Genomic DNA, 25,629 nt, shown 5'->3' with positions numbered 1-25,629 from the left:
AGTCTAAATACTCAATTTCTTTCCTCCTCTCTCATCCATAACACCAAGCTTTTGACGGATACCTGGTGGAGGAGGAGGGAAGTCATGCTGCTGAAGGATGTGATAAATATGCAAAGTGTTATTACTTTTAATACACTGACAAAATTTCCTAGGTCCTGTAAAAGGGATTTTTTTTTCTCCAAAGCAATATTTCATATCTGAATCAGCTATGAATATATGTCAAGATATTTATGGACCTCCACTGGATATACGACACATGAGGTTATTCCTATACATAGCTAAGCTAGTAGCTTTCTACACAGTATTTACTACACATAGTGAATAGAAATATGACTCAGTTACTAACCAATTTCTCACTGAATCAAGGAAGTTAAAATAAAAATTACTTTCTTGTTCTCATGACCACTTCCTTTAAATTCCTACAAGGGAACTCTCATTACAGAACGTCACACCTACCACTCTTCTCAGAGTGGTTGTTTGATGTATGTAGAAAGTAAAATTTAAAAGATGGAAAAACCAACCCAATAACCAAAAAAACAGAGAAGTGGTTTGCATTACTAAACAGAATCAAGAGTCTCTTGACAAAGACTGTACTTTCAAGGAAAGCCATAGAAAGAAGAGATGGACAGGAAAAAAGAGACAAAGAAAGGAGACCTAAAAAAGAAACAAAAAAGAAACCCAAAGACACTTTTCAGTCTCAAACATGGCTAAATGAAAACCAAACAGTGGGCTGCTAGCAACATGGCCAGCGTTAAGGTTTAACACAGGATTTTCTTGTAAACAACACCAAAGAGGAACGAAGGTTGCATTATCGACTGTTATTGGAGTTAATGCAACATGCCCATCACTGAAGTATCTGACAGCAATGGCTCTAGGCCAGGAGCTCACAAGTTCTTTAACCACAAGATCACTATCAGTCTTTCATGCATTAATGAGCGTATCAACCCCACTGCTCTTCAAACGAAAACACAACAAAACGTGCCCCATAGTACGGAAGGGGATCCAGCCGGTCCCGCGGGCCCGGCCCCTGTGCGGGCGGGCCGGGGGCAGCCGCGGCACAAGCGGCGGAGCCGTGGCACAATGGGGGCGCGCAGCTCGCCGGGGGCAGATTGTAACAGGGGTTATGAAACTGGTGACAAGTTGGGGCGGCCGACCCCGAGGGGCATTCGGAAAACCCGGGGAGGAGGCGTGAGAGGCACAGCGCGCAGGGGCCGCTCGCCGCCGGGCAGGGCCCGCTCCCCGCCGGACCGGCCGCCACGTCCACCCCCAGCCCGGCCGCGGCGGGGGGCGGCCGCCCTCGGGGGCAGCGAAATAACCCGGCCGGCCGCTCCCTCTCGGGGAAGACGACAAGCCGTGACAGCGCCCAGGGCGGCCGCTCCCCTCCAACTGCGTAGAGACGAGGGACACGGAGGGGGAGAGGCCGCCGGAGCCGGGGCTGTGGGGGGGTAGAAGGTCGCGGGTGTTACCTGCAGCTCCGCCCGCTCCGCCTCCCACTCGGCGCGCTCCGCCTCGAAGCGGCCCCACTCGTGCTGCAGGAAATGCAGGATGCCCGGCACGCTGTACTGAGCCCGGGACGCCGAGAGCGGCGCGGCAGCTCCGGAGGCTGAGACTCCCCCTCCTCCGCCGCCTCCTCCTGCTGCCGCCGCCGCGGCCGCCGCTGCCGCCGCCTCGCCTGGCTCCAGCCCCGGCCCGCCCGCCGGCGGCGGCAGCAGGAGAGCATTGTTATTGTTATTGTTGCTGAAGAAGACACCGGGCCCCGCTTGCTCGTCCATGGCCGGGCCGGGTCCGCCTGGCTCGCCGCCGCCGCTCCCGCCGCGTCCCGGCAGCAGCAGCAGCAGCAACAACCTGGGCGCGTCCCGCCCGCCGTCACCGCCTGACAGCCGCCCCCGCCCGCTGCTACGGTGGCCCGGCGGGGACAGCGCCGGGGAGCGATTCGCCCCGCCGCCTCGCGCGGCGCCCTGGGAATTGTAGTTCCGCTGGATGGCGGGGAGGATTCCTCGATCGCCGCCCTCTTCCCGCGCCGTCCGTAATCCCAGCGATGGCGTTCGGACCGCTAAACCTCAGCGCCGGGACGTGCGGTCCGGTCGGCTGGGCGGGGGCGCCGGCGGGAGGGGCCGGGCAGGGGGAGTCCCTGCAGCGGGAGCACAGGTTAATGGTCACCTCCAGCTCCGAGCGGGATTGAAACGGTCTGGGCTCTCCCGCAGCCCACCCCAGGAACACGGGAAGGGCAGGGATCTCGCAGCAGTCCCACGTGCTCCGGTCGGGCCCTGCCCTGGCAGCTCCGGATTTTCTGCTTCCTGAGCAGCGCTCGGCCTCTCACGGCCAAAAGCTGGAAACCCTGCCCAAGGCTACAGGGGTTTCTTGAACATCCTTTGCAATGTTGGGAAGGACAGCGACACAACATTTTTCAGGAATTGCCACGCTGCCTGTTCCGCCAGGAAAGGGAAAACAGGAGCCTGTGGCATTGGGGGCGAAAGATGTTGGCAGCGCTACCCTCTCCCCACGGCACCAAGGGACGAAGCTGGGCGCCCTTTGCAGGCCATGTGCACCCCAGCAGCAGAGCCCTGCTGAGGGCAGCCGAACGCGCCGCTCCGTCGGGCTGTGCCGAGGGCCAGCGCCGTGTAAAAGATGCTGTGTGCCACCAAGGCGGTGCCTCGGCGCTCCCGAGGGTGCTGGCGACGCTTGCGCCCCTCGCCGTGGGAGTGGACCGCTGCCTTCTGCAGCAGCGGTTCCTGTGTGGTTGTGGCTGCTCCGAAGCCGCATTCGCCCTGCCCGCGGAGTGTGAGCTGCGGCTGGTGGACACTCTCTCTGGGAAAGATCACTACAGAAGTATTAGATCACTTAGAGCATCAGGGGAACGGAAGCGACAACATGGGGAGGACCTGTGGGACCTCGGCAAGGAACGCGCGTAGAACAAGGCTCGCCCAGAAGGGAAGGAAACAGCAGAGAGAGAGATGAAAGATATGAGGGGGAAGCGGAGCAAACAGTTTCATTAAAAAGCACATTTAAAAGGCTATTGACAAAGAAAAAGATGAAAAGGACAGTGACAAACAACAATAAGCACTACGGCCATTTCAAGTTACTTCAGTTTTTTTAATCAAATGGAATTTGATGCCAAAATATTGTGTAAAACCACATGATAATAACTTTAGGATCAGGAGCAAGCAGAGAAGCGAACGAGGACTAAACTGGGGAAGGACGTATACAAACGAGAGTTGTGCATGTTGCAGACAGCCACACAAAATACAAAGAAAAACCTCTCCCTTCTCTATCCCTCTACATCTATCTAGTGCCATTTTCTCTTCTGCTAACTTTTTTCTATTGTTCTTCTGACTTCTTAGTTATGCTTGATTGCTACACTTCCCTCCCCCCCCTTCCAAATTTTCAGACATCTTGTCAACTAGAGTCTAACCAAAACTTAAAAGGGCTGAGATAAAACTTAAGGCAAACAAAACATGATTATAGACAAAATCTTTGCAAGAAGTCATTAATTCCTAGACTACCTGGTGGAGGGGAAGGAATCTAAAACAGGTTATAAACTTGTTTTCTGTTTTACTTGCAAAAAGTTTGTGTTGAATTTTGAACTGGAAGAGTTCTTAATACTTTCAAATGTTAAACTGGTTCAGAACCTCTAGGCAAAATAGATTTGTAATGCTGGACAGACTTATTAGAAAGGGATGTATTTAAATCAATTTCATTCCCACTACCTATAGTAAGATGAAAAAATTACTGAAGTGACTTTCCTTCTCATGTACAGCACATTGTTTTTACTTCTGCATATATCTTTACTCCTGCAGAACAACGGAACAAGACTTGATTATCATCTTTACAGAAAAAAAATTGAGTTTAGAGTACACACCACTTGCTGTGTCCTCACTTTAGTACTGAAACATTCACTGTGAAATAAAAGCATTTCTAATTTTATGTTAAATATTTTACACACAGTCAACTTACCATAGGGTGAAAGAGCATTATCTTGACCATTTTGCAAAGGTACTCAAAGGGATATTAGATAAGGTCTTAGAGGAAAATAGCCTAGAGGAAAGTATCTATGCAAAAATAGTGATCTACAAATATTTTAAGCAGATATTAGTCATATTCAATTATATTTACTATCCCTTTGTTATGTTTGAAGTTGAAGCATCTGAAATATGCAGTTTTTACAGAGTATATAGAGAAGCATCAGAGATGAAACTCAGCAGGCCTAGTAGAGACCTCTGGTTATGTTACTTCTCTCTATAAAGCAAAATGTATAGAAAGATCCCTATAAAAGCCCATAAATTCAACAGCTGTGTCAAAAAATTCATGTAAGTCAGTCTTATATACACAAGAAAATACATGGTTCCACACTTCTGCCAATAGGAAGGGTGAGTCCTGACAGCAGACAGACACTGGGAGTCCCTGGCTGTGTATGCAAAGTTAGCACAGCACGAGAGCCCTAAGCCCTAAAATCTGCACATCAGACTCACTCAGATGTGAGGGGAGCCACGTGCTTTTGAAAAAAGCCTGGCAGGGGAAGGAAAAACTGGAGGAGCCTGGCTCCCACTTGTGTTCTACCCCCTGAGTCAGTACAGTGCAAAGTGCTCCAGTACCTCTGCTTGCAAACTTGATCAAGGACTACAGGTATGATCCAGAAAATAAAATCTAGTAGGAAGGTTAAATACCTGTGAGTCTGGACAAAGGGCAAAGCACTGACTCATCACATATTCAACCAGTTGCTGGCAGAACAGGAAGACTGCAAACACAAAGCACCTTACAAGGGCCAAGATCTACACCTACAAAAATGCAGATAGAAGGCAGTTCTCTTTAAAAACTCAGTTTCCAGTGCATTCTTTAACACTTATATTCGAAGAGATAGGGGATTAGATTCTTTGCATCCTTTATTCATTTTCAAGCATGGAAACGGATTTGAAAGAGATATACACCACATAAATAAGGACAACTCATTAAGACAGCATGCTTGATCATTCACCTTAAGAAAGGCTGAATATTTTCAATTATTTTGCTGTGGGGTTTTGGGGTTTTTTCATGCAAGCTGAAACAACTATGAAGTCCCTTTCCCTATTATTTTTTTAAAATAAAAGGAAAAAATCCATACTTCTACACTAGAAATTCCCCATGGTACAGGGTAAGTACTTCATAACAGTTTTTTCTCTTCTCTCCATCCCCACTGTGTTAGTGTGTTGGCACAATGGCGGGATAACAATCACCAGATTTCAAAAACCACTGGAGGGTTTGAGATAGCTTTTAAAAATAAATAAAACTATTTAAATGCAGAATAATTTTTGGTGGATAATTTATAACAGAAATTCATAAATATGATCACAATTTCCTAAAAATCTATACAAATACAAGTAACACCACTTCCCTTGTAATGCATGGATTTCAAGTAATTACACAAAGCTCCATTAGACAGCCTTTCACATACAAATTACACGAAATTAGACATGTATGCAGGGATAATGTAATGCTTCTGACTACTTAATGGTCCAAAAATAATAAAAGTAATTCAAAAAAAGCTAGTTTTCAGTTTAATTGTCGGGGTGGAATGTACTGTGGGTGGTGGTTGCCTAGCAGCTGCTTTTGCTTTGCTGGCCTGACTTGCTCGGACTGCAGTTTCTAGACGTGTTTTCAATTCAGGAGCAGCTCCCATTACTGTCTTGAAAGCATGTGGGTAAAGTGGACCAATGTGCATTAGATTCTGAAGTGCAAACTCGTGAAGATCCTTAGATGCTGTAGATGCAGAAGCAAAGGCATTTTCATTCAGTAAATATGAGATCAGAGTGGGAACGAGAAGGGCGAGCAACTGTACTCCTAAAATGAAAGAAAAAAAAATGTAATTACCATATCAGAGAATGAAACAAAAAAATTATCAGTTACTACACAGGTAAGGAAGGGTAATATTGTTTTCAGAACTGACATTAGAAACTGTAATCAAAAAATTATCAAATTAAAACAACTGAAATGTAGATGGCTTCCTGTGCTTTGATCATTCCAATCTGTCTTACCAGGACTGGATTTAAGATTCTATTAATGTTCATTACAATTATGTTGATCCTGATGCTTATTTTGAGATACTTTTGCACCATCCAATTGCAGATCATTGATGAAAGATTTTAAGATGTAAAGTGCCTATCATATTAAAGGATTTTAAAATACTTTTCAAGCAGACAGAAATGTTATTAAATTGAATTTGAGTATCCACCTCCCCAGCAAACATATGTGAACTGGCACCAGAAAGCAAGTGTTCACAGGAAAGTCAGGAACTGTTATCCGCTGTTATTTATGTTGTATTGGTCTGGGAGATCCTAATTCAAAAACTAGCAGGGCAGCTATACTTCAGCTAGCATAACCTAGTAAGGCCACAGCCCAAAATGGCAAAGGGATCAAGAGGATTGACCTTGAGAACAAAAAAGCAACAAGGCCAATTTTTGTACCTAGAAAGAATTTAAGTACACCTTTGAAATGTGCAACCTGGTAATTGTACATTTTCAGCTCAAAGAACTTAAAAGTTAATGGTAACTTATTTATCAAAATTGTTTTAGATTACCAGAGTATTAATTATTTTTCCTTATAGGTTTTGTCTAATCATATTCATGGGGTGAATGTCTCCAGCCAGCAAATCAGATTATCTGTTTCCTCATTTGTTTCAGTTACTCTCTCATTTTCATTTCACGTGTGTTTCAAACAACTGTTCCAGAAGCAGAATGAGGCTCAGGAAATTTTATATTCTATCAAAAAAGAGAAACTCTAACAAGGAGTGCATTGGGGGAAAAAAAACCACAAAAACCAACCAAACAAAAAACCCTCAGAAAAACCCTACACAAAACCAATAGTAGTATTTTTACAACGAACTTTTTCAGCATTTAAAGTCAAATGTCAAAGACAGTAAGTCTTCAGAATGCCCATTGTTTCAGCTGAAGAATAACTAACTCAAAAATAAACTGTAAGTAATGTATTCTATCCAGTGAATCTTGCTTCATCTACAATCAAGATATTCTGACTGGTATAGTTCAACTTCTTGGGCTCTTAAGCTAGAACTTGTTGAGCTGGTACAAGCAATCTGATAAAAGTCTATTAAAATAATTAAAGTTAACAATGAGAAAAATTAAATTGAAACAGTATGAAATACAAATTTCCAAACAGAATAAAATATCACTTATTTCTGCAGTTCATGTTCAGACTTTTTTCATGCAATCACCAGAAATGCAAAGGTCACAGCATATCATGCTTGTATATGCTATGCAAGTTCATGTATAGAAAAGTTCTATCACTGGAATTACAAAAGCATGTTGCACACACAGTCTGTTTGTGATTATGCCATCGAGTTCCTAACTCCAACATTTTTAATGTTCAATATTCTATTTTAGCATTATTCATTTCTCTAGAAAACCTAAATACTTACTATTCTGCTCCTCACCAAGGGCAACCAACGTTTCAAGGACTTTAATTCCTTCCTGGACTGCTAAAAGCTCCAGATTGTTGTTCGGGCGACTCCTTTCCACAGCTTTCAACTTCTCAACCATGATAGGGGCCAATGAATGAATATATGGAGTGGACAGGGCACGATTGGTGTGTTGGAACACAGAAAGCAGAAGCTGGTAACACTTGGCTTGAACCTAATCAAATCAAGACAAATACATTGTCCTCAAAGTTATTTGTTAACTCAGGGAATCTAGGTTATTTGTTAACTCGGGAATAACTCTGTTATCTCTGATTAAATTTAAAAAAAAAAAAGACTGCTAAATGGGAAGGAAACATACTATGTAAGAGGAAAGAAGTAACATAGCCCAGCTAATAAAGCATTATTAGCCCAGTGTTTAATAAAAGGAAGGACAATTAGAAAGAACATGCAGGTACCAAGTAGCAGTAACAATATAAACCCTGAGAAAATAAAGGCATAGTTAATGTCATACAAGTCAGTCACACCAGTTCACAGTGAACTGCATGTTTAGGTCTCAGAACTACCAGCTCTAATAGTAGCTTAATCTTCAAAATCGTGATATGCTATTCCAATTCCAGAAGGGCAACACTGCACATAAAAATGACTCGGAACAAAGTGATCTTATTGTTCTAATACAAGCTGAGGCTGTAGCCAAAAGTGTCAGGGATTTTCATCCTTGCTTCTCATTCTCTATTTTGTGCTGGTAGTAGCCTAGGACTATATGAGCAGATCACAGAATGCTTTCCTTGTCATCCTTCTATTTCATTTTTTATCCTCCTCCCCCCTCTCTGTGGAAAGCAGAGATTATTAAAGCCAAGGTTTGGGAAAATGACCCACTGATGATCTTGTTCAGATGAATTTATGAATACATTTTTTGGCGCATACAAAGATCTTCCTCCAAAATCCACCACAAATAACCCAGCATTTTTGCAAAGGTGGAGCCTCACAACAAATATGAGGATAAAACATTGCATGTGTTTTCGAACTGCACTGGAGCCCAAACAGGATGAGTTATCGAGTACATGCTGAACAGAAATGTTCTAGAGGAAGTACTACTGAACAAAATGATCTGTGAGAAGATCCAGGGATTAGTGGAAACACAGATATATAAATAAAAATATTGAATAAGAATCATAGATTATAAAAACTGGTAATAAAATATGAGTTATGAGCTCATATTGCTGTTAATTCAATAGAATACAGCTGCAGGTTTTCTATACAATTCAATATTTAAGGTCTGAAACAATAACACTTCTCATATCATTTGTATGCGTTCTAACAGTTCCACAGAACATTTTTCCTTCATGCCTTACTCATGATCATCTCTGACCTTTTCAACAAATTTTACCTCTATCACTCCATACTGTTACAAATAATTCTCTTCCTTTTCTGTCTTTCTTTAAGCTTCATTCCTTATTAGCTGTTAAAGATGACTAGATTAACCTTTGAAATCAGGAGTAAAAGTATTTTCTTAAATGCGGCCATATTTCAAAAGTGTTTTATGAATGCATCTGACAGTAGAATTTCATCCAAGCGCTTTTCCTTTGAACTGTGTAATATAGAACCTTGGACCATTGTGCATTCACAGAAGTCTACAAAAACTCCTGAAAGGTAAAATCAGAGCTTCTTCAAAGCATAAGAGTCACACTCTCATGTAAAACTTGCCCAACAGCATTGAAACACTTGGATCTCTCAACTGAGTTACCTTGTTGGAACAAAAAGGAATTGAGCTCACCAGACTTCTTGTTATTACTATACATGATATTTGACCTTTTCATGTGGTGATAGTTTCAAAAATACTCCTCTATTTCTTTTAAGGCATCAGTAGTTTCTTTGGAAGAGTCTTCTCCTTAATCAGTTCAATGCACTCAGTACAATCACGATCATGCTTTTATTACAAACAGGTGTCTCGTCACTGACTGCAACATGGAATATTTTACATTTAAAAAGCCAGAATGAACACACAAGTATTACAGAGTATTTGCTCTGCACATTGGTGAGAAGAGAGTGGACACCATCTGGCTGCTCTCCAAACTTCCTCTGCGTGTTACAAAAATAGTGCTAAGTTCCAGCTGATGGGCAGCTTTCCAGCAGGGTAGTGGGCGACCACGTACTCCTCTCTCACTGTTCATGTGTATATACAGAGCTCAGAGAGAGCGCAACAGAAAAGTTTCACTTAGTACAACTGACATTTCCATTCACACAATAAAATTCTAAGTAGCTTTCCATCCAGAGTCCATTCTGAAGTCATCCAGGCTTCAGAATCAACTGAATTTTATGTTCATGCTGGAAAACACCTGCCCTGCTATGGAGAATTATCAGTCTAAACAGGATTTTAAATGGTTCACTGTGACCCCAAACATATCCACATCTTTTGCGTGTTTTTCTTCTCAGGAATCCCTGCTGTGTTTGCTTGTGGAAACATAACAGATTTTTCTCCTTAGCTCCCACCTGCAGATTTATATACCCACTCAAACTGATACACACATGGCTGGAAAAGTTAAGCTTAACTACCCACACAGGGCATTAGCCTGCTTGAACCAAGCCAGTCTACAACTCTTCTACCTTTCCACTTCAATGACAAAATAACTCAAAAGGCATTTCACAAAGGCAAGCCAAAGGGCAGAAGTGAAATCATGAAACAAATGAATCATGATATATAGATGCTCTGATGGTGCCCACAAAATTATATTTTTGCTCACAAACTGAGTTTTGTATGAACATGCAAAATAAGCACAGGTTTTGCACAAACAAATATAAAATTGATCAGAAATCTGGGCTGTAACTTTATCTATGGAAAAATGGTTTTGTTTGTATTATAAAAGATCAACGCCAATGTTGAAATAAAAAGTGTCACCCCTCTATGGTAACCAGTCCTTTCATCTGATCAATCTTCATATACCAGAGACTGGTTTTGCCTTTTAAATAGCTGAAGTCAAAAACCTGGCATAAGGCCATGAATACTTTTTCTAGAAGCACTAAGTTTGGGTTATTTTGCTCATGAGTTTCAGTAATGCATTGTTGAAAATTCTAGTGATCCTGACAGCAGTACCTGTCCCTGAAGTAAAGGCATCACAAAACATTCAGGAAATGTGTTAAATATATCATAATTAGTTTCTGCTGGCTGCATATCATTCACATTCCTATAACATGATCTTACCCAAGGATCAGAAGAGTTCAATGCACTTCGAAATCTGTTCATACATCCATTTTGTAAAGACTGCACTCCAATTATTTCTGTGCTTGCTGACCAGAGGAAGAGGGCAATAGCTGTAAGTATGCTTACTTCATCAAGAATAGGTTTAGAAGCTTCTGAAAAACAAAAGCAAACATGCTGTTAGCTTATTCCAAAAAGGCTTTAGCATTCATTTAGTAAAATCTAGTGAACACAGATAACACTCACAAAGAGGAAATATATGTACTTGAAATTATTTCCAACTGCACATGCATTTACTTATTACATTGTTGACTGTGACTGGCAAAAATCTGAGCAACTCTATTCTAACAGTTTTTTGAATAAAGTAAGTCAATCTTTCTGAAACTTAAGTATCAAAGAAAACATCACCACCCACACTTCTCGGACCAAGTAATGCTTTTTGTTTTCAGTGTGTAAACAAGAGGAAAAGTGATATTTTTAGATCCTTCGCCCATTAAAGGTCTACTTCACTTTTAAAAATTATTCTTGTTCAGCTGATACAGCAGAGTAAGAAATAGATATCCAGCATGGCAACAACTTTTACTTAACATGAGGTTTCACAGAACAGACTAGCTGATCTGACAGCCAACTGTCACCAGTAGGAACAGTCCTACTTTAACCTTTCCTGCTTTTCAAATAGCCTGTATTTGCCATTGTCACATTTTTTTTTTCCTTGCATAAGCTCTGTCTTCACAAATGTCATTCATGAATTCACAACAGGAACAAAAATATGTATCTATAAACTATTATATATAAAAAGCACTGTTCTGCTGGTCTGGTTGGCTACATTGGTTCTGCTCTCCCCTGAGAGGCACAAAGAAACAGCATATATAAGTCAGCAAAAAAAAAAAACAAACCAGCATGACTGCTCTTTACAGAGCTAGTCACTCAACTGGCTTAGCCATAATGTAAAACCTCACTTCAAAAAACTACTCTGAGCATTTTAATTCACAATTTTTCTTACATTATTAAATTATTTTAAATTTATATTGTTTGAATTTTATTGAATGATGAGGTTTGAAATTGAATGCAGCGAAACTTGCTTAGATTTTTGCGTGTGTGATCGATCGCACCTCACAGAAGATTAGAAAGGAAAACACACACTCTTGCAAGGAACCTAGAAAAATTTCTGATGCCTGCAAAAAGGTCTGCAGCCAGTGATGTTTCTGGAAAGAGGGCCTGTGAAATCTCTACAGTAACTAAAGGCTGGAAAACAAGAGCTGATGTGACAAATCAAATTAGAAGTTTGGCTTGGATAACACAAACCTAGTGATCCTCCCCCTTTGGACATTTCAGAATCATTTGCAATTACCTCCTCATTCCCCATCTCTCACATGAGTAACTCCATTCAAGCCTCTCTTCAACTCCCTACAAATGGCTCCTTGGCAATGCAATGGGATGTTTTTCTCGCTGACTACCACTATGCAAATGGCAAATCTCTGTGTCTCTCTTTTGCTAACTATGCAGCTAAGACTGTACATCTTTTTCACTTTTTGAAGGGCAAGGCAAAGCATGTATGTGAACCATAAGAGGTGGTCTGCAGTTCTCTGAAGAGACAGTAACCATTGTGCTGGTGAGTAACAGGGATTTTTTGGCCAGGATTTCTTTCTCTACAAAGAAAGCTTTTAACAGTGTTGTGAGTATCCTACTATGAACCTTTCCACAATTATCTGTGGCTGTCTTTAACACTGACTGTCATTAAGACTAAATGATTAGTGCCAGCATAAAACCTGAGAAGCTGATGCGAGATGCATTGCAAAAGGGAAAACTTCTAACCGGAGGATATGATCCAAACACTGTCAAAGAAGACAGACCAAAGACAAATCTGAGGTGAGAACTCCTGAGATGTAACTACTTTGTTAAAGCCAATGTTGTGCTTTTCTTCAATAAAAATTGTTAAGCAACTGAGGAGTTTTGCCTGTTTGGGTCTTACATTAAGTTATAGGCAGATACCATACTTGCATTTTCATTGCAGAAAACTAATTTTTCATGAATTTTAACTCCTGCACTGGGAAACCACTTACCAGGCTGAGAGTCTTCCAAGATAGATGCCAGAGTGCTGCGGATAAGACCTGTCCATTGTTTCTGAGTTTCATCAGTCTTGACTGTTGGAAGAGTAACAATAGTTTTTATCCCTTGAAGAGCTGCAGTGACTGGAGGTGGGACCTGATTATCTGCTGACTTTACTGCTGTTTCTTTCAATACCCTTGTTATCAGAAATAGGATAGTGGGTAAGATTGTCATACATCCTAAAAAAAAGGGAAAAAATATAAAATAGAATTTTTAAAGTGTGGTAGATAAGCTCTTTGTCTTTGCCAATATGGATGCATATGGTTGGAGACAAAGGAGATGAGATAAACTCCAATTCAGGTAACAAGTGATATGTGCCCTTCAACATTTTATCACCAAACTCATTCATCAGTGCTACTGAAGTGTATCATAATACAAGCCAACAACTGAATGCTGCTGTCAGTTCAGGAATGATGATTTAGCTATTAAAGCTTTGTCCCACATGGCATGTGATGTAAGATATGTCATCCAGACTCCTAAGTACCTTAGAAAAGGATTTACATATCACTAGGGTCTTATAAACAGCAAAAATAAGAGGTCTGGAAAAACAAGTATCCAAACTAAGTTACTGCACTTTCTGAGCAAGGTGGTGTTACCAGGAGCAAAGAAAGGAAGCTGTTCAGGTGTCTCAAATCATGGACAAAGGCTGTAGCAGTTTCAATTAAGATGCAGACAGACTTTAAGCCCCTACAGGACTGAAAGAAGAGTGCTGTTTGGTTTAGGCATGCAAAATCAATCTACAGATCACTTCAGACAGTCAAGCCTCTTTCCATCTCTCTTCTATGCTTCATTTTCCCACATCTGTGGAAACACAAATCCTGCCATTTTCCTACTTCTGGGAATGCTGTGAGAATAAATACATGAAGTATAACAATTATGACAGGAAGGGACTGCTCTTTAAACTAGCAGTCATTTCTGAGCTACTTACAGTAGCTCAGATGCCAAATGCTGGGAATGACACCCTCACTCCAGACGACACAGAAGTAATACTGTTACTCTATTTGCCCACCCTCTTTGCCATCACCCTCTCAGAAAAAAAAAAAAAAGCAAAAGCCAAACATCGGGCATTAAATAAACACAGGACATGACTCCAACTCAAAATCTGCTGTTCCTTAAAAAAGTGCAAGGCACAAATTTCTGTTGGAAGACAAGCCATATTGTCTTTTGAGCATAACTTTGTCCAAATATGTTATTTGCTGTGCACCTCATTAGGGGACTAACTTTAAAATGTCTTATAGATCTATAAGAGTGGGTGAAACTTCCCAAAGATTCTTGAGACAACAGTCAAGTAATTTGCTCTCCAAAAAGCAAAAGTCAAAGAGCACAGCTTCCCATGTAATTGTGTCCTTTACCCATGAACTTCACTCAGTGCAATTATCCCAGCTTACACACATCCTTTGTGACAGTCTTCCTGGGCAGAAGAAAGCTCTATTTAGTTTATAATCACATTGGGAATGACTGACAGCCAACGGCTGCAAGGCCAAGTGTACCAGAGATGAATTGTGCTGTTTTTCCCTCAGTAGGATTGTCTTTTCATACAGCTGCTGCTTTTCATGAACTTTTCAGGAATTTAATAATCTCCAAAATGTCTGTGTTCTTTAACAAAATGATTAAAAATTGCCCAGAAGGTTTCAAAAGCATGTAAAAAGGAGGAAAAAACCAACTAAATCAGACTGGTACAGGGGCTTAAAATTGAAGTGTGCTATTGAAACTCCTACAGCCTTTGTCCACAGAGCTAATTTCCTCAGCAAATCTACAGCACACACATAAACTTAAAATCAAATTTCCTTATGCTGCTCACTGGAAAAGCCTGAATTTTCATTTAGTTAATTACCTAAATATTATTAATGCCACGAATTAAAGCATTCATAGCAATGTATTTACCGTTTGTTTTTAGCATCATATCCTCACTGTGCTACCACTCACACATATTCTGTGACAGTGTCCTACCTGCTGGAGAACACAGGGAAGGCAGGTCAGACAGAATATTGACGGTGGCAGCCACGAGACGAGCGCTTTCCTCAGAGAGGTGGGATTTGGCAGCAACGTGACTTGGAGAATCCGACACTTTGGAGCTCAGATGGGGCATGTGTCGTACTAGGATGAACATGAGCAGCTCCATGGCTGCAAAAACTAGAGATTTTCCAGGCACAAGACCACCGCTCTCACCTCCCTCTCCTAAAGCAAGAGGATTTTCTTTTTCTTCATTATCATCTTCATCTGAAAAAGGAAAGAAATGTCTGAGGAGAGAGTTAAGATGCCACTCCAAAAATCACATGACACACTCTTCACAGAGAAGTTGAAAATCAAGAAGAAAAAGTTGCTTTACAGTAAGATAGGACAAACATGGCTCATGTCAGACTAAATGTTTTAGTTAGAATGACTTAAAGGGGTTTAAAATGCCTTAGAAGTACTGTGATTGCAACAATACTTAATAAAAATCATTCTGGAACTAGAAATCAAATGTAGTCTTGCACAAAATAAAACTACAGCTAATCATCTTGCTTCTCTTAAAAATGATCATAACATTAACAGCAACCAATGACAAATAAACAGCCAGGGCAATTTTTAAAAAAAAATTAATAGCTATTAATTAAATGTTCCACCCTGACAAAATCTTATTCTAGCCTAAATTGATTATGAAATGAGAGAACAGAAAAGCACTGTAGGATTCTATGTCTATGTCTATCTGAGTGTATTCAGTTCAAAAAGTCTCTCTTTTGATGGCAGCTTGGCCAGCTGCAGTCTTTCCTTCTCCCATTAAACAGCAACAGAGATTCAGTAAGGCAAAGCTGGCCTGAAGTACCCCTATAGAGCTCCTATGAATTTAAATGATTGCTACTGTTATCACATTCATCAATCTGAAAAAAGAAGCTTACTGGGCTGACAGTAAACAATTCCATTAATTCATATGAAGGAACAGAGCCTGCATTTTCAGTTGTGCTGGTTCCTCAAGTTCCAGCAAAATTTTCTCCCTGTTTTTACATGGAAAACGGGCAAAAGCTATCAGTTGGGGGTTTTTCTATCAACAGTACATTGTGCCAGATTAAGTAGTAATTTTCCTTTATAAGAGAATATTCTCTGGGTTTCACTTCACTTCTTTCAGGTAACAGAAAATCTGGCAGACCTGTCCAACTTAAGCAGGTATCAATGAACTATTTCCCAGGTTGCCTCTTGGAAATTAATTTACCTAGCAAAGATGGAAACAGTGTATCTGAGATTTTTTTTAAATAGTAAAGGAATGATTGAACAGGGAGATTCCCTCTTAAAAGGAAGAGGTCACTAAAAGTACCTCAGAAAGTAGCTTTCAGACTGCTGAGTATCTCCAAGCATAGAGTTACCACATCCCTGGGCACCTGCTCTTCTGCTTCACCACTCCCACAGTGACCAATTTTTTCCTTGTATCCCATCTGGATTTCCACTGCTGTGGTTTGTGTACATTGCTTCTGTCCTTCCACCACATGCCTTTCAGAAGACTCTCGACTGGCCTTGTCTTTAAATCCCCTCTAAGAAGGGGGTTTGCTCTTCAATCCCACATTAACCCTCTCTTCTGCAGACTAAGGAAGTTCAGCTCTCTCAGCCTCTCCTCACAGGTCACACACTTCACCTCTCTAAGCAGCTTAGTGGACTTCCATTGAAATTCCTTCATGTTTGTCAACAGCTGTCTTACTCAGAATGAGGAGGAAGGGCAAAGAAAACCAGACACTGCTCCAGATGCATCTTCACAACCATATCCTTAATCCACTGGTCATGCTTATCTAACACAGCCCAGTAACAGAGGCATCAGCATTGCATAGGTTTCACACCAGAGATTCACACACACAACTAACTCATCCTCTGGCAAGTCTGCTATCCAATCTGTCAGCCCACCAGCCTATACCAATGCACATTCCATCCCAATTGCAGGATTTTGCATTTATCTTTGCTGAATTTCAGCAGGTTCTTCGACCTGCAGTTCAAAATTCCCCTAAAAGCAGCACCACGCTCCAGCACACCCACCACTTGCCCGGTTTGGTATCATCCACAAATATGCTGAGGGTACATTCTCTCCTATCTGTCCTATGTGCTTAACAGTAGCAGACCCAATACTGATCTCTAAAGAACACCAGTCGCAACCAGCTTCCAGTCAGACTTGAATCACTAAACTCCATTCAAGTGCAGCAGTCCAACAAATTATTCTCCTACTTTTCAGTCCACATCATTCAACTTGACAATGATATTGTAGAGTACTGGGTCAAAAGCCTTGCAGAAGTCTGAGTAAACAATATTCACCACTCCACCTCCAAAGTCAGTTATTTCATCACAGAGGGTGATGAGGCATTAATTGCCCTCAGTAAGTCTGTGCTATTTCAAATCACATTCTTCTACTCCATGTACTAAGAAGTGGTTTCAAAAGAAATTAACTCAAAAACCTTTCAACAAGAACAGCAGGCTTACTGGCAAGTTCACTCAAACCCCACCTCATGTCTTACTCAAAGTTAGTCACAGCATTTCATTTTTGCCATTCATTGAAAAGCTTTCTTGAGCACCACAGCTTTACAAAGATGACTGCAACAAACTTAGCATGTCATCAGCTAGCTCCCTCAGATGCATCACATCTAGTTCCCAGGTATGGCTGGCTTTTTTGTGAGCAGTCCCTAATTGGATGCTCACCTGCTGTAGCTAGCACTGCTCTCCCTGGGCTTGCTCATTAGACACAGACACAGGAGGGTAAGCAAAGATGATAATAGCACCTTAGTTTTTTCTCTAGTGTGTTTTGTCATCAGATCACCCAATCCATTCAGCAGCAGGTCCAAATCTCCTCTGCTGACTATACTCTGTTCTATACTACAGTGTAGAACAGTTCCTACTCATTTTAGTCAATTACATTAATGTATCTATAAAAGTTGTTCTTGACACACTGGACATCCATCATCAGTCTCAGCTCCACCTGAATTGTGCCTTCCCAATTCCACTCCTCCATACCCAGGAAGACTTCAGTAGCCTTCTTTGGCAGCTTGCCTCCATTTCCAACATCCATGCACTTTGATGTCACATTTGAGCTCAGTCAGAAGTTACTGCTCAGCCAAGTCAGCCTCCTGCCATGATCACTGTGAATGAGCTTTATTTTGTCACCAAAGATGATGAACAATCCCTTTTTCCTTTGCCCTTCAGGAAAGCTTACCACAAGATTTCATCTACAAGATCTCATCTACAAGCTCCCTGAACAAGCCAAAGTCTGCCAAGTCAAGCCAAAGCTTTTGCTCTGCTACTCATTTTCTTTCTTTCCCTTGAAATTATGACCTCTACTATCACACAGCTGGTACAGCCAGAACTACCATTAACCTTCATAACCGTTTCTTCTGTGTAAGTGCAGAGCAAATCCACTGAGCCCCATCTGGACTGTCCAGCATCTGAACTGAAGTGTGCTTCATACACTTCTGAGTGTTAGCCTCCAGTAGAGTCACCCTTCCAGCACATGGCTGGATGGTAAAAGCCTTTCATGAGACTCCCATAGCTTGACTAGAATGCTTCTTTGGGTTGGTTTAACATTGGCTTCATTGACCTTCCCTTCTTGATTAGCCAGCCAGTGGCTCCTGACTGGTATTACCCTTCACTTCCTTTCAGTGTTATTAATTCTGATCTGTCAATGTAGGACAGCTGGCTCCTTTCTCTTGCCAGATCTCCTCAGTATTCTCCAACTGGATATCTGAAGATAGAGCCTTTTGTTGCTGGAAGTCATAGTACCGCAGCTGCTACCTTCGTGCAAGCGTCATCCTCCAGGGCCATATTCCAGCATGGTCTATGGCTGCCTCTCCTTCTGAGAAACATGGGACTTCAGCTCCTGCACGTGCAGGACCTCTGAAGAACATTTCATTCCTCCATTTACCTTTCCTGACACCACAGAGTCTGCTCACCTTCACGAGCATTTCCTTCATGTCTCACAGGTGAGACCAATGTCACTTCCAGCTGTGGCTGCACAGACAAGCCTCTGGAGCACAGGCACATCAGCATTTTCACCTGAATTTCAAACTGGTCATTAGACCTCTGATGTAGCAGAGGTGATTGTTCCTCAGTCAGCAGACTGTTGTTGTATGCCACTGCCACCATTATGCTGACTCTAGCAGTCCTGTACAGTCTTGAGCAGCACTTCTGGGCAGCATGAGCATGCCCTTCCATGTCAGCTGCCTTGCTCCTGTTGCACACCCTGTTCCCAGAGATCCTGGTAGCTGACACGCCCTGAGTGCCCTGAATAAGTGAAGTAAGAACCCAGATGCAAGTCTGCTCCACTTCCTGGCAAGATCTCCTGGGCAGGCAACTTTCCATACTGGTTTCAGGAGCAGTTCACTCACCTCATGGATGTCAGTTGCGCCAGGGACACATCACAACACCCTGTACTAGTGGCTAAATCATTAAACTTCAGAAAAAAGGTAAATGAAGTGCTAAGGAGAATGTTCCTCAGTAGAGAAACATGAGGGAAACCGAGCAAGGTATTAAAAAGGGGTGTGCTGGGTATAATTTGCACCACTCTTACTCCAGAAAAATTAATGAAAATCATGACATGAAATGAGAATGATCAGAGGAAGAAAAAATACAGCTTAAAAGAGTTAAGAAGTCAGCATCAAATTATCTGTAATAAAATCAAAATTATCTGTAGAATACACAGCATTTTCCTCCTAAGTGTAACCATACTCTAATGCAACTGAGTTCCTTTCCCAATATGAAAACCTGTTGCTTATTTACTCTGCAAAGCAAGCCGTGTTTACAGAATCTTACTTAGTGTGTTCCTTTTTTCCTGTAAATAATCTTGAGCTGCTCTTACTATCTGCTGGACAACTCCTGTAACCAGTAGCTGGACTGAAGGAGGATCCCAGGTCAGGAGGAGTCGGTGAAGCACGCTCAAGAGTTCAACACCAAGGAGCTGCAGTGAAACAAAATACACAGAAAAACATGAATTAGGACTAAACAATTCCTAATTGTTATTTCACTTGCTTATGGTGAACAAATACTTTTCTCACACAAAAAAATAATTACAGCTCTTGTAATCATCATAGATGAAAGTCCAAGACCTGGAAAAAGTTGATTGTTACAACATGCTCATACATTACCTGATCCTCTGCAATATGGATCCTGGCACAAGGGGAATCCAATAAAGTATGCAGTGCTTGTAAGCAAGATGTAACATGCTCTACGGGCTCTTCAGGTCTTGGGGAACACAGAAACTGTATGCTAACACCTGAAAAGAGCAAGAGTTAAAAAGAATGTTCATAGCACCATAAAATCAAGTTTTGATTTAAATGTTTTTTATAAGTATAGTAGGTTCTTAAAAACTTTAGAAATACAACTGTTTTTCTTAATTCTTCTCCCTTTCAATTAAAAGAGTCTATGGACAAGAATTGTATTTGCTTCTTCTGATCATGTCTTCCCCAAAATTTGGCAGGATAAATAATGCACAGTGAAAACAATCAATTTAAGATTACTGAACAGAAATCCATACTTTGTTCTACAGATCTGTAAGTCAGAGATATGAATCCTTCAGTTGTAAATTGAGTTTCATTTTCTTGAACTCCTTTAAATGTAAAGACAAACGAAATGAAGTTAAGCTCCAAAAATCATGCAATATTCATCTTCTACATATGGCACTTAATTCCAGATTTAAATGTCTGTATCTCAGCAAACTTCTGGCATTCCTCAGAATAAGAGATTACATCCACCTCTTAAAGCTGTTAGGTAACAGCAAAGGGAACAGTGAATGCTGGTCACAGATGAAAAATTGATGCAAAAGCTACTCCATGTGACTTGCTAAATATTACTCTCTACTAAGCAGTGTTTTATAGGGGTGTGTATTTTAATTAACCTCACAGCTTTTGCATCTTTGAAGCATAACATTTTGTATCACCTGCATTATACTACAGTGTAGAACAGTTCCTACTCATTTTAGTCAATTACATAAATCACAATAATCACACTGATAAATATTCTGTGAAAGCTACAAAGAACACAGAAGGCAGAGAGATAAGAGGGAGGATGAGACAGAGATTTTCAAAACTTTACTGTCCAGACATGTAATGAATTTTAAACTTCACAGATTTCAAGCAAAGTATCTTTTCTCTTTCATAGTGTTTCATACCATAACATGCTGCTACTGAATTCTAAACTTGTAACTCTTACCCAAAATTAAGTGCATTCGATCTTTGTTTATTTCTGGCAAAGATTTAGTGGTAGGTGGAGTTCCAGGTGTCTGGTTTAGCATAATGGATGTAGCCCGTTTCTGAGAACTGGGCATTGCTGCAGCAGTCTCTTCTGTTGACTCTGACACATTAAATCCTGTACTGTTTAGCCAAAGTGCCACTGCATGTAGTATGGGAGCCCAGGAGTTTCGGTAATGCAGTCTAGCTGTGTCAATTGTTTCTGGAGTGTAAAATGCTCCTCCTGTTAAATTAACAAAGCAAAGGTAAATTCTAAAATTCTCTGCCAGTAACAGATAATAAGTCTGCACTCAGAATTTATTAGTATATTTATTCTGGGTGTGCTTGATCACAAACATAATCAGGTATAATACTTATTAATGACAGTACATTCCAACTCTCCTTGTGTAGTAGCAACATTAGTACCTCTCATGAAAACGTGCACTGGCCTCAATAAAGAAGTAAGAAGAGAGCAAGAAAGGCGGGCAGTCATCAGATCTTGCAGCCTTTTTCATAAAGAGCATTCACACTTAATTCAGAAAAATACTGTAAAACAGTGTCTGCTTTAATCTCAGGGGCTATATTTTTCATACAACCAAAATCTTTTTGCATTTGAGAGCAAAGTATTAGAGGTGAAGAAGTACTCTTAATTCCACAAAGTTTTAATGATCTCAATGATTTGAATAAAGAGTATATTCATCTCAAACTGAAGAAGATTCAAAGTTAGAAAATACTGCTATTACATGCTCAGGTAGGAATTTATCACTTGCATAAAAAACATGCATGCCAAATAATTTACAGAATAATTCTGAATGTCCAGCTACAGTTTGTTTCTGTTTTGCAGAATACAACAAGAAATTTCAGTGCATACCATCTGGTGGAAGCTGGGTAGCAAACTCAGCTGGTAAAGTTAAAAGAGCGTAATCTTTCAGCGCAGCCAACCAGAGACGGCTCAGTGCCGGCAGTTCAGGTTGTACAAGCGTTATCAAACTGTCTGGTGGCAACTCATCCACGGTACCAAAATCATCCTCATCCTCCTCTGTGCTCTTTGAAACACGCTTTGGTTTGGTTTCTGCTTCTTTCTTAATTTTCATGGCAACGACATACACCTAGAAGTAAAACATGTCAAAGTATGTGCTGTAGGATTCTAAAAAGAAAGGAAAGCAGCAGCATTTCCCTTGTGAATGTAACAGATTCCACACAGATAAAACTCACCAGAAAATTCTGGAAAAGAGATTTTTCAATACAACTCCATTTTATTTAAATCCTTTCTTTTATTTCTACAAGTATATATATAACACTTAGGTTCATAAATGGTACTTTTCCTAAAACAATCTGGCCACACACCTTCTTCCTCAAAATGTGTCAATTATAAACACTTGACAGTGTTAAACTAACTAGCTGGTTAGCTAGTTAACTAACTGCAATATTTTCCCAGAATATATTTTAAGGTCATTTGATTTTTAGGATTTTTTGTTTTATTGTTTGCGGGGGTTTTTTTCAATTTTAAGAGCAATAAGATGGGAAGAAATTCAAAATCTGATATTGTATGAGTGCATATTTTTACACAGAAAAGTGCAGCAAAACAAAGAACAGTCAAGCCTCAATGTGAATATGGCTCAACAGAATGGCAGAGAATGATACTGAGTATAAAACATCCCAGAGTAGAACTGCAGGAGGTTAGGAGAAAGGCATGTACAGGCATGCCATACACATGAGGTGTGAGGCTGCTATTACACTGTAAAATGTTTCCAGCTTTGGCAGATTTGATGGTCATGCTTTACCTCAGCCCATGCCTTGAGAACGGCCAGTTTTTCCATTGTAGTCGCGCTCTCTCGGTAGAGCTGGCTAGAAGATCCCTTTCCTGCTTGCACTTTATCCAGGGAAGAGACAAGAAGGTTGTGAACTCGGCGAAGATCATTCAGGTCACTTACAACCCCACTTCCTATCCAAGCGCTACATACCTAGACAAGAAAGTTTAGAATCACTCTAAACTAGCAAAAAAACCCAACAACCTTATAAATGAAAAAAAAAATTACATTAGTAAGAAAACCAAACCCAAAACAACCACCAGGAAAACTCAGCCACTGTCTTCCTGCTTAATACAAATAAATCAGGTTTTCCTTTTTTTCTCTCCCCACCCACGACACCAGAATTGCTCAGGTGAGTGGTTATAAAGGCTGTATTTGCAATGCAATAATACAAGGGAACTTAAGAGACATGGAAAATATTTTAAAAATATTTCAATCCTCCATAAATAAGTTATAATGATTTTTTTTATTCTGTTCCCAAGTGTCTGGTCAAATCATTCAGGTCACTCTGTGAAGAATATACTGGACAGCAATCAACAACAGTGTATCTCTAAAACCCCTCAACATCTCAAATCAATATAAAAGGCTCCATACTAGTTGGAAGTTTTCAAATTGTTTATGTCAAGAAAACACCTAGAAATTATTTGAAAGACTGAGCTATGATTTGGAACCATAGTTCTATACCTAGAACAATCTGTCCATGATGGTGGACAGACAGTTGGGTGTCCCTCAACTTTTCATTTGAATTAAATGGATCCAAACAGGTATTTAAAATAACAAACATCACACAGATTGGCTGCTCCTGACTAATGCTATACATTGGGATTCATCCTCTGAAACACATTCATGCCAGACATAATGCAGGCAATCGAAGAATTCTGGTGCAGCTGCTTTTCTACAAAGAGAAAAAGGGACAAATTCTTTCAGAAGACCTGCTCTTATTCTGGAGATTATTTTACAAGGATGATTAGAAGCAAAAAACCTCACAGAACTCAAGCAGTTCAAGTTTTATAAACTTTTTTTACAAGCCATTTTTGACCTATCTCAAATTTATTTATTTTGCTTTTAAAGAACCAGTTCCATGAAATCCTTTGGGGAAGGAACTCTCTCATGAACTGGAATGATGGACATATTTAAAAAAAGCAAACTTAAACACAAACACTAGAAGTGTCCCAAACAGGTACAGGACAAAGATGTTGAAAACTTATCACAAAACTGTTCTTCATTCACAGTAGGAATAAGACCAGCTTCAATCCTGCTGCTGAGCAAGTCAACATCTGTTTCATTAATGAAATAAAACTATAACGACATCCAACACCTTCAGGGAAGCTCATCTCTGTCCATGTAACTTCTAGAGGAAGTTAAATATCCAAACCTAAACTCCAAGCATTTGATCCTGTAAGTGAACACATCTGCTTTGAAACTGGCTGAATAGAGAAGATTTTGACAGATTATAAGGAATGTTTAATGTTTTCACACAAACTGCCTCTTCATTTAAATGTGCAGAAACATTCTGTAAATCAGGATGAACATATTTTTTCCTACAAGTAGATAACAAGTTATGCCATAATTGAGCAATCCTTGCAAGTTTTGCTGAAAATTTAGAGTGTAAAAGAACAACACAAAATCACACTCCTGATGACCCAAATTTACTAAACAAAACACAGAAACACAGAGTTATCATTTTAAAACTGATGTTTGCATAGCTAACAAAACTGCTGCTTTAAACAACAGTAGTTTCTTTAGCTGTGAAAACCACATACTGCTACAGTGATGTTGCTGATAGTTGATTTAAATGACAGTACACAAGATCACAAGCAGGAAAACCCCACACATTCAGAAAAAAAAATCCTTTATCCAACTCTCACTGACAAGTTGCTACTATGACTGTAATGAGAATGCTCAGATCTAAATTCTAAAATAGAGCATTAAACTGTACAGAAGTTTAGTGCTTAAAGGTAATTGTCAGTAATCCAAATATCTGATAAGACTGAAAGACAATAAATAAACTTCTACTGGTCTCATTAAGCAAAGGGGTTTTTTTTCCTTTTTTTTCTTCTTTTTTCTTGAAGGATTGATATGAAGACATAGTTAGTTCCAGATACATTTTTTGATGTAGCTCCCTAAAAGGACTTCTGCACATCTGAGGAACAAAATATATTACTAGGAAACTCAAAAGATGTTGCAAAAACATGACAGCTAAAGTTTACAACATCTTCCAGCCATTTGATGCTATTTCTCTTTTGCATCTTTCTTCCAAAGAGAAGGAAAATTAGTTTTGCTTATAGTATGTGAACGTTTTCCACTGTACCTGACAGGCCTTTGCAGTTATATCAGATGGTGTATCTTGGGAAAAAGCTGGCCTCAGAGCAGCCCCAACCTGTTGATAAGAGGAAAAGTTAAAAATCCAACTACAATAGGGACACAGTGTTGTTTATCTCATCTTGTTTAAGGCTCAAGGACAAGTACAGAACAAGCAAGACAAAATTGCCAAATTTGGCATCGTAGTTACATCCCAAAATCATCCTTGCTGTCTAACAAACATTTGCAATAGCAGACTTTAAACAACAACAACAACAAAGTCTTAAACTACTTTTTTTCCTGCTTGCCCCACTGCCTTTTTTAGTCTCAACTACCTTTGTGAAATATGTGGCATTATCTTCCCTCTGCTAATGAGTATCCTTTTAATCACTACAGTATTACAGGTGCAACTTCTGTTAAGGATTGATAGGCCAATGACAATCTGATGTCCAAAGGAGCAGCAATGTGAAATTAAAAGTTTATGGCTGGATTTGCATCAAGTCCGCAAAGTGACAAATACTGACTGAAAAATGCCTTTCAGGCAGTTGCTATATGGCAATATTTTTCTGAAACAAATGGAACAAAGTCCAAGAGAAATAAGCAATGGTTACAGCACTACAGAAGGAAGAAGAAAAAGGC

At 40.4% G+C, this 25,629-nt stretch overlaps 2 protein-coding genes across 6 annotated transcripts in view; both read right to left on the bottom strand.

The window, feature by feature from the left end:
- STRN (striatin) overlaps positions 1-1,858 on the bottom strand; it is a 62,871-nt gene extending 61,013 nt beyond the window's left edge. For all 4 annotated transcript variants that reach the window (XM_084203317.1, XM_084203318.1, XM_084203319.1 and 1 more), the window contains exon 1: positions 1,467-1,858. In XM_084203317.1, coding sequence (XP_084059443.1) covers positions 1,467-1,772 — 306 coding nt within the window. In that variant the 5' untranslated portion in view covers positions 1,773-1,858. The remainder of the gene's footprint in view (positions 1-1,466) is intronic.
- Positions 1,859-3,165: 1,307 nt separating this feature from the next.
- HEATR5B (HEAT repeat containing 5B) overlaps positions 3,166-25,629 on the bottom strand; it is a 57,238-nt gene continuing 34,774 nt past the window's right edge. For both annotated transcript variants that reach the window (XM_084201804.1, XM_084201803.1), the window contains 11 exons: positions 25,001-25,069; positions 22,663-22,842; positions 21,750-21,987; positions 20,862-21,122; positions 19,799-19,926; positions 19,467-19,611; positions 14,661-14,930; positions 12,665-12,889; positions 10,605-10,756; positions 7,406-7,619; positions 3,166-5,814 (listed from right to left, as the gene is read on the bottom strand). In XM_084201804.1, coding sequence (XP_084057930.1) covers positions 5,510-5,814; positions 7,406-7,619; positions 10,605-10,756; positions 12,665-12,889; positions 14,661-14,930; positions 19,467-19,611; positions 19,799-19,926; positions 20,862-21,122; positions 21,750-21,987; positions 22,663-22,842; positions 25,001-25,069 — 2,187 coding nt within the window. In that variant the 3' untranslated portion in view covers positions 3,166-5,509. The remainder of the gene's footprint in view (positions 5,815-7,405; positions 7,620-10,604; positions 10,757-12,664; positions 12,890-14,660; positions 14,931-19,466; positions 19,612-19,798; positions 19,927-20,861; positions 21,123-21,749; positions 21,988-22,662; positions 22,843-25,000; positions 25,070-25,629) is intronic.

The sequence above is a fragment of the Fringilla coelebs genome (genome assembly GCF_963513975.1).
Source record: "Fringilla coelebs genome assembly, chromosome: 3".
In the NCBI taxonomy this organism is placed as follows: domain Eukaryota; kingdom Metazoa; phylum Chordata; class Aves; order Passeriformes; family Fringillidae; genus Fringilla; species Fringilla coelebs.
This window is presented reverse-complemented; position numbering and strand designations above follow the sequence as displayed.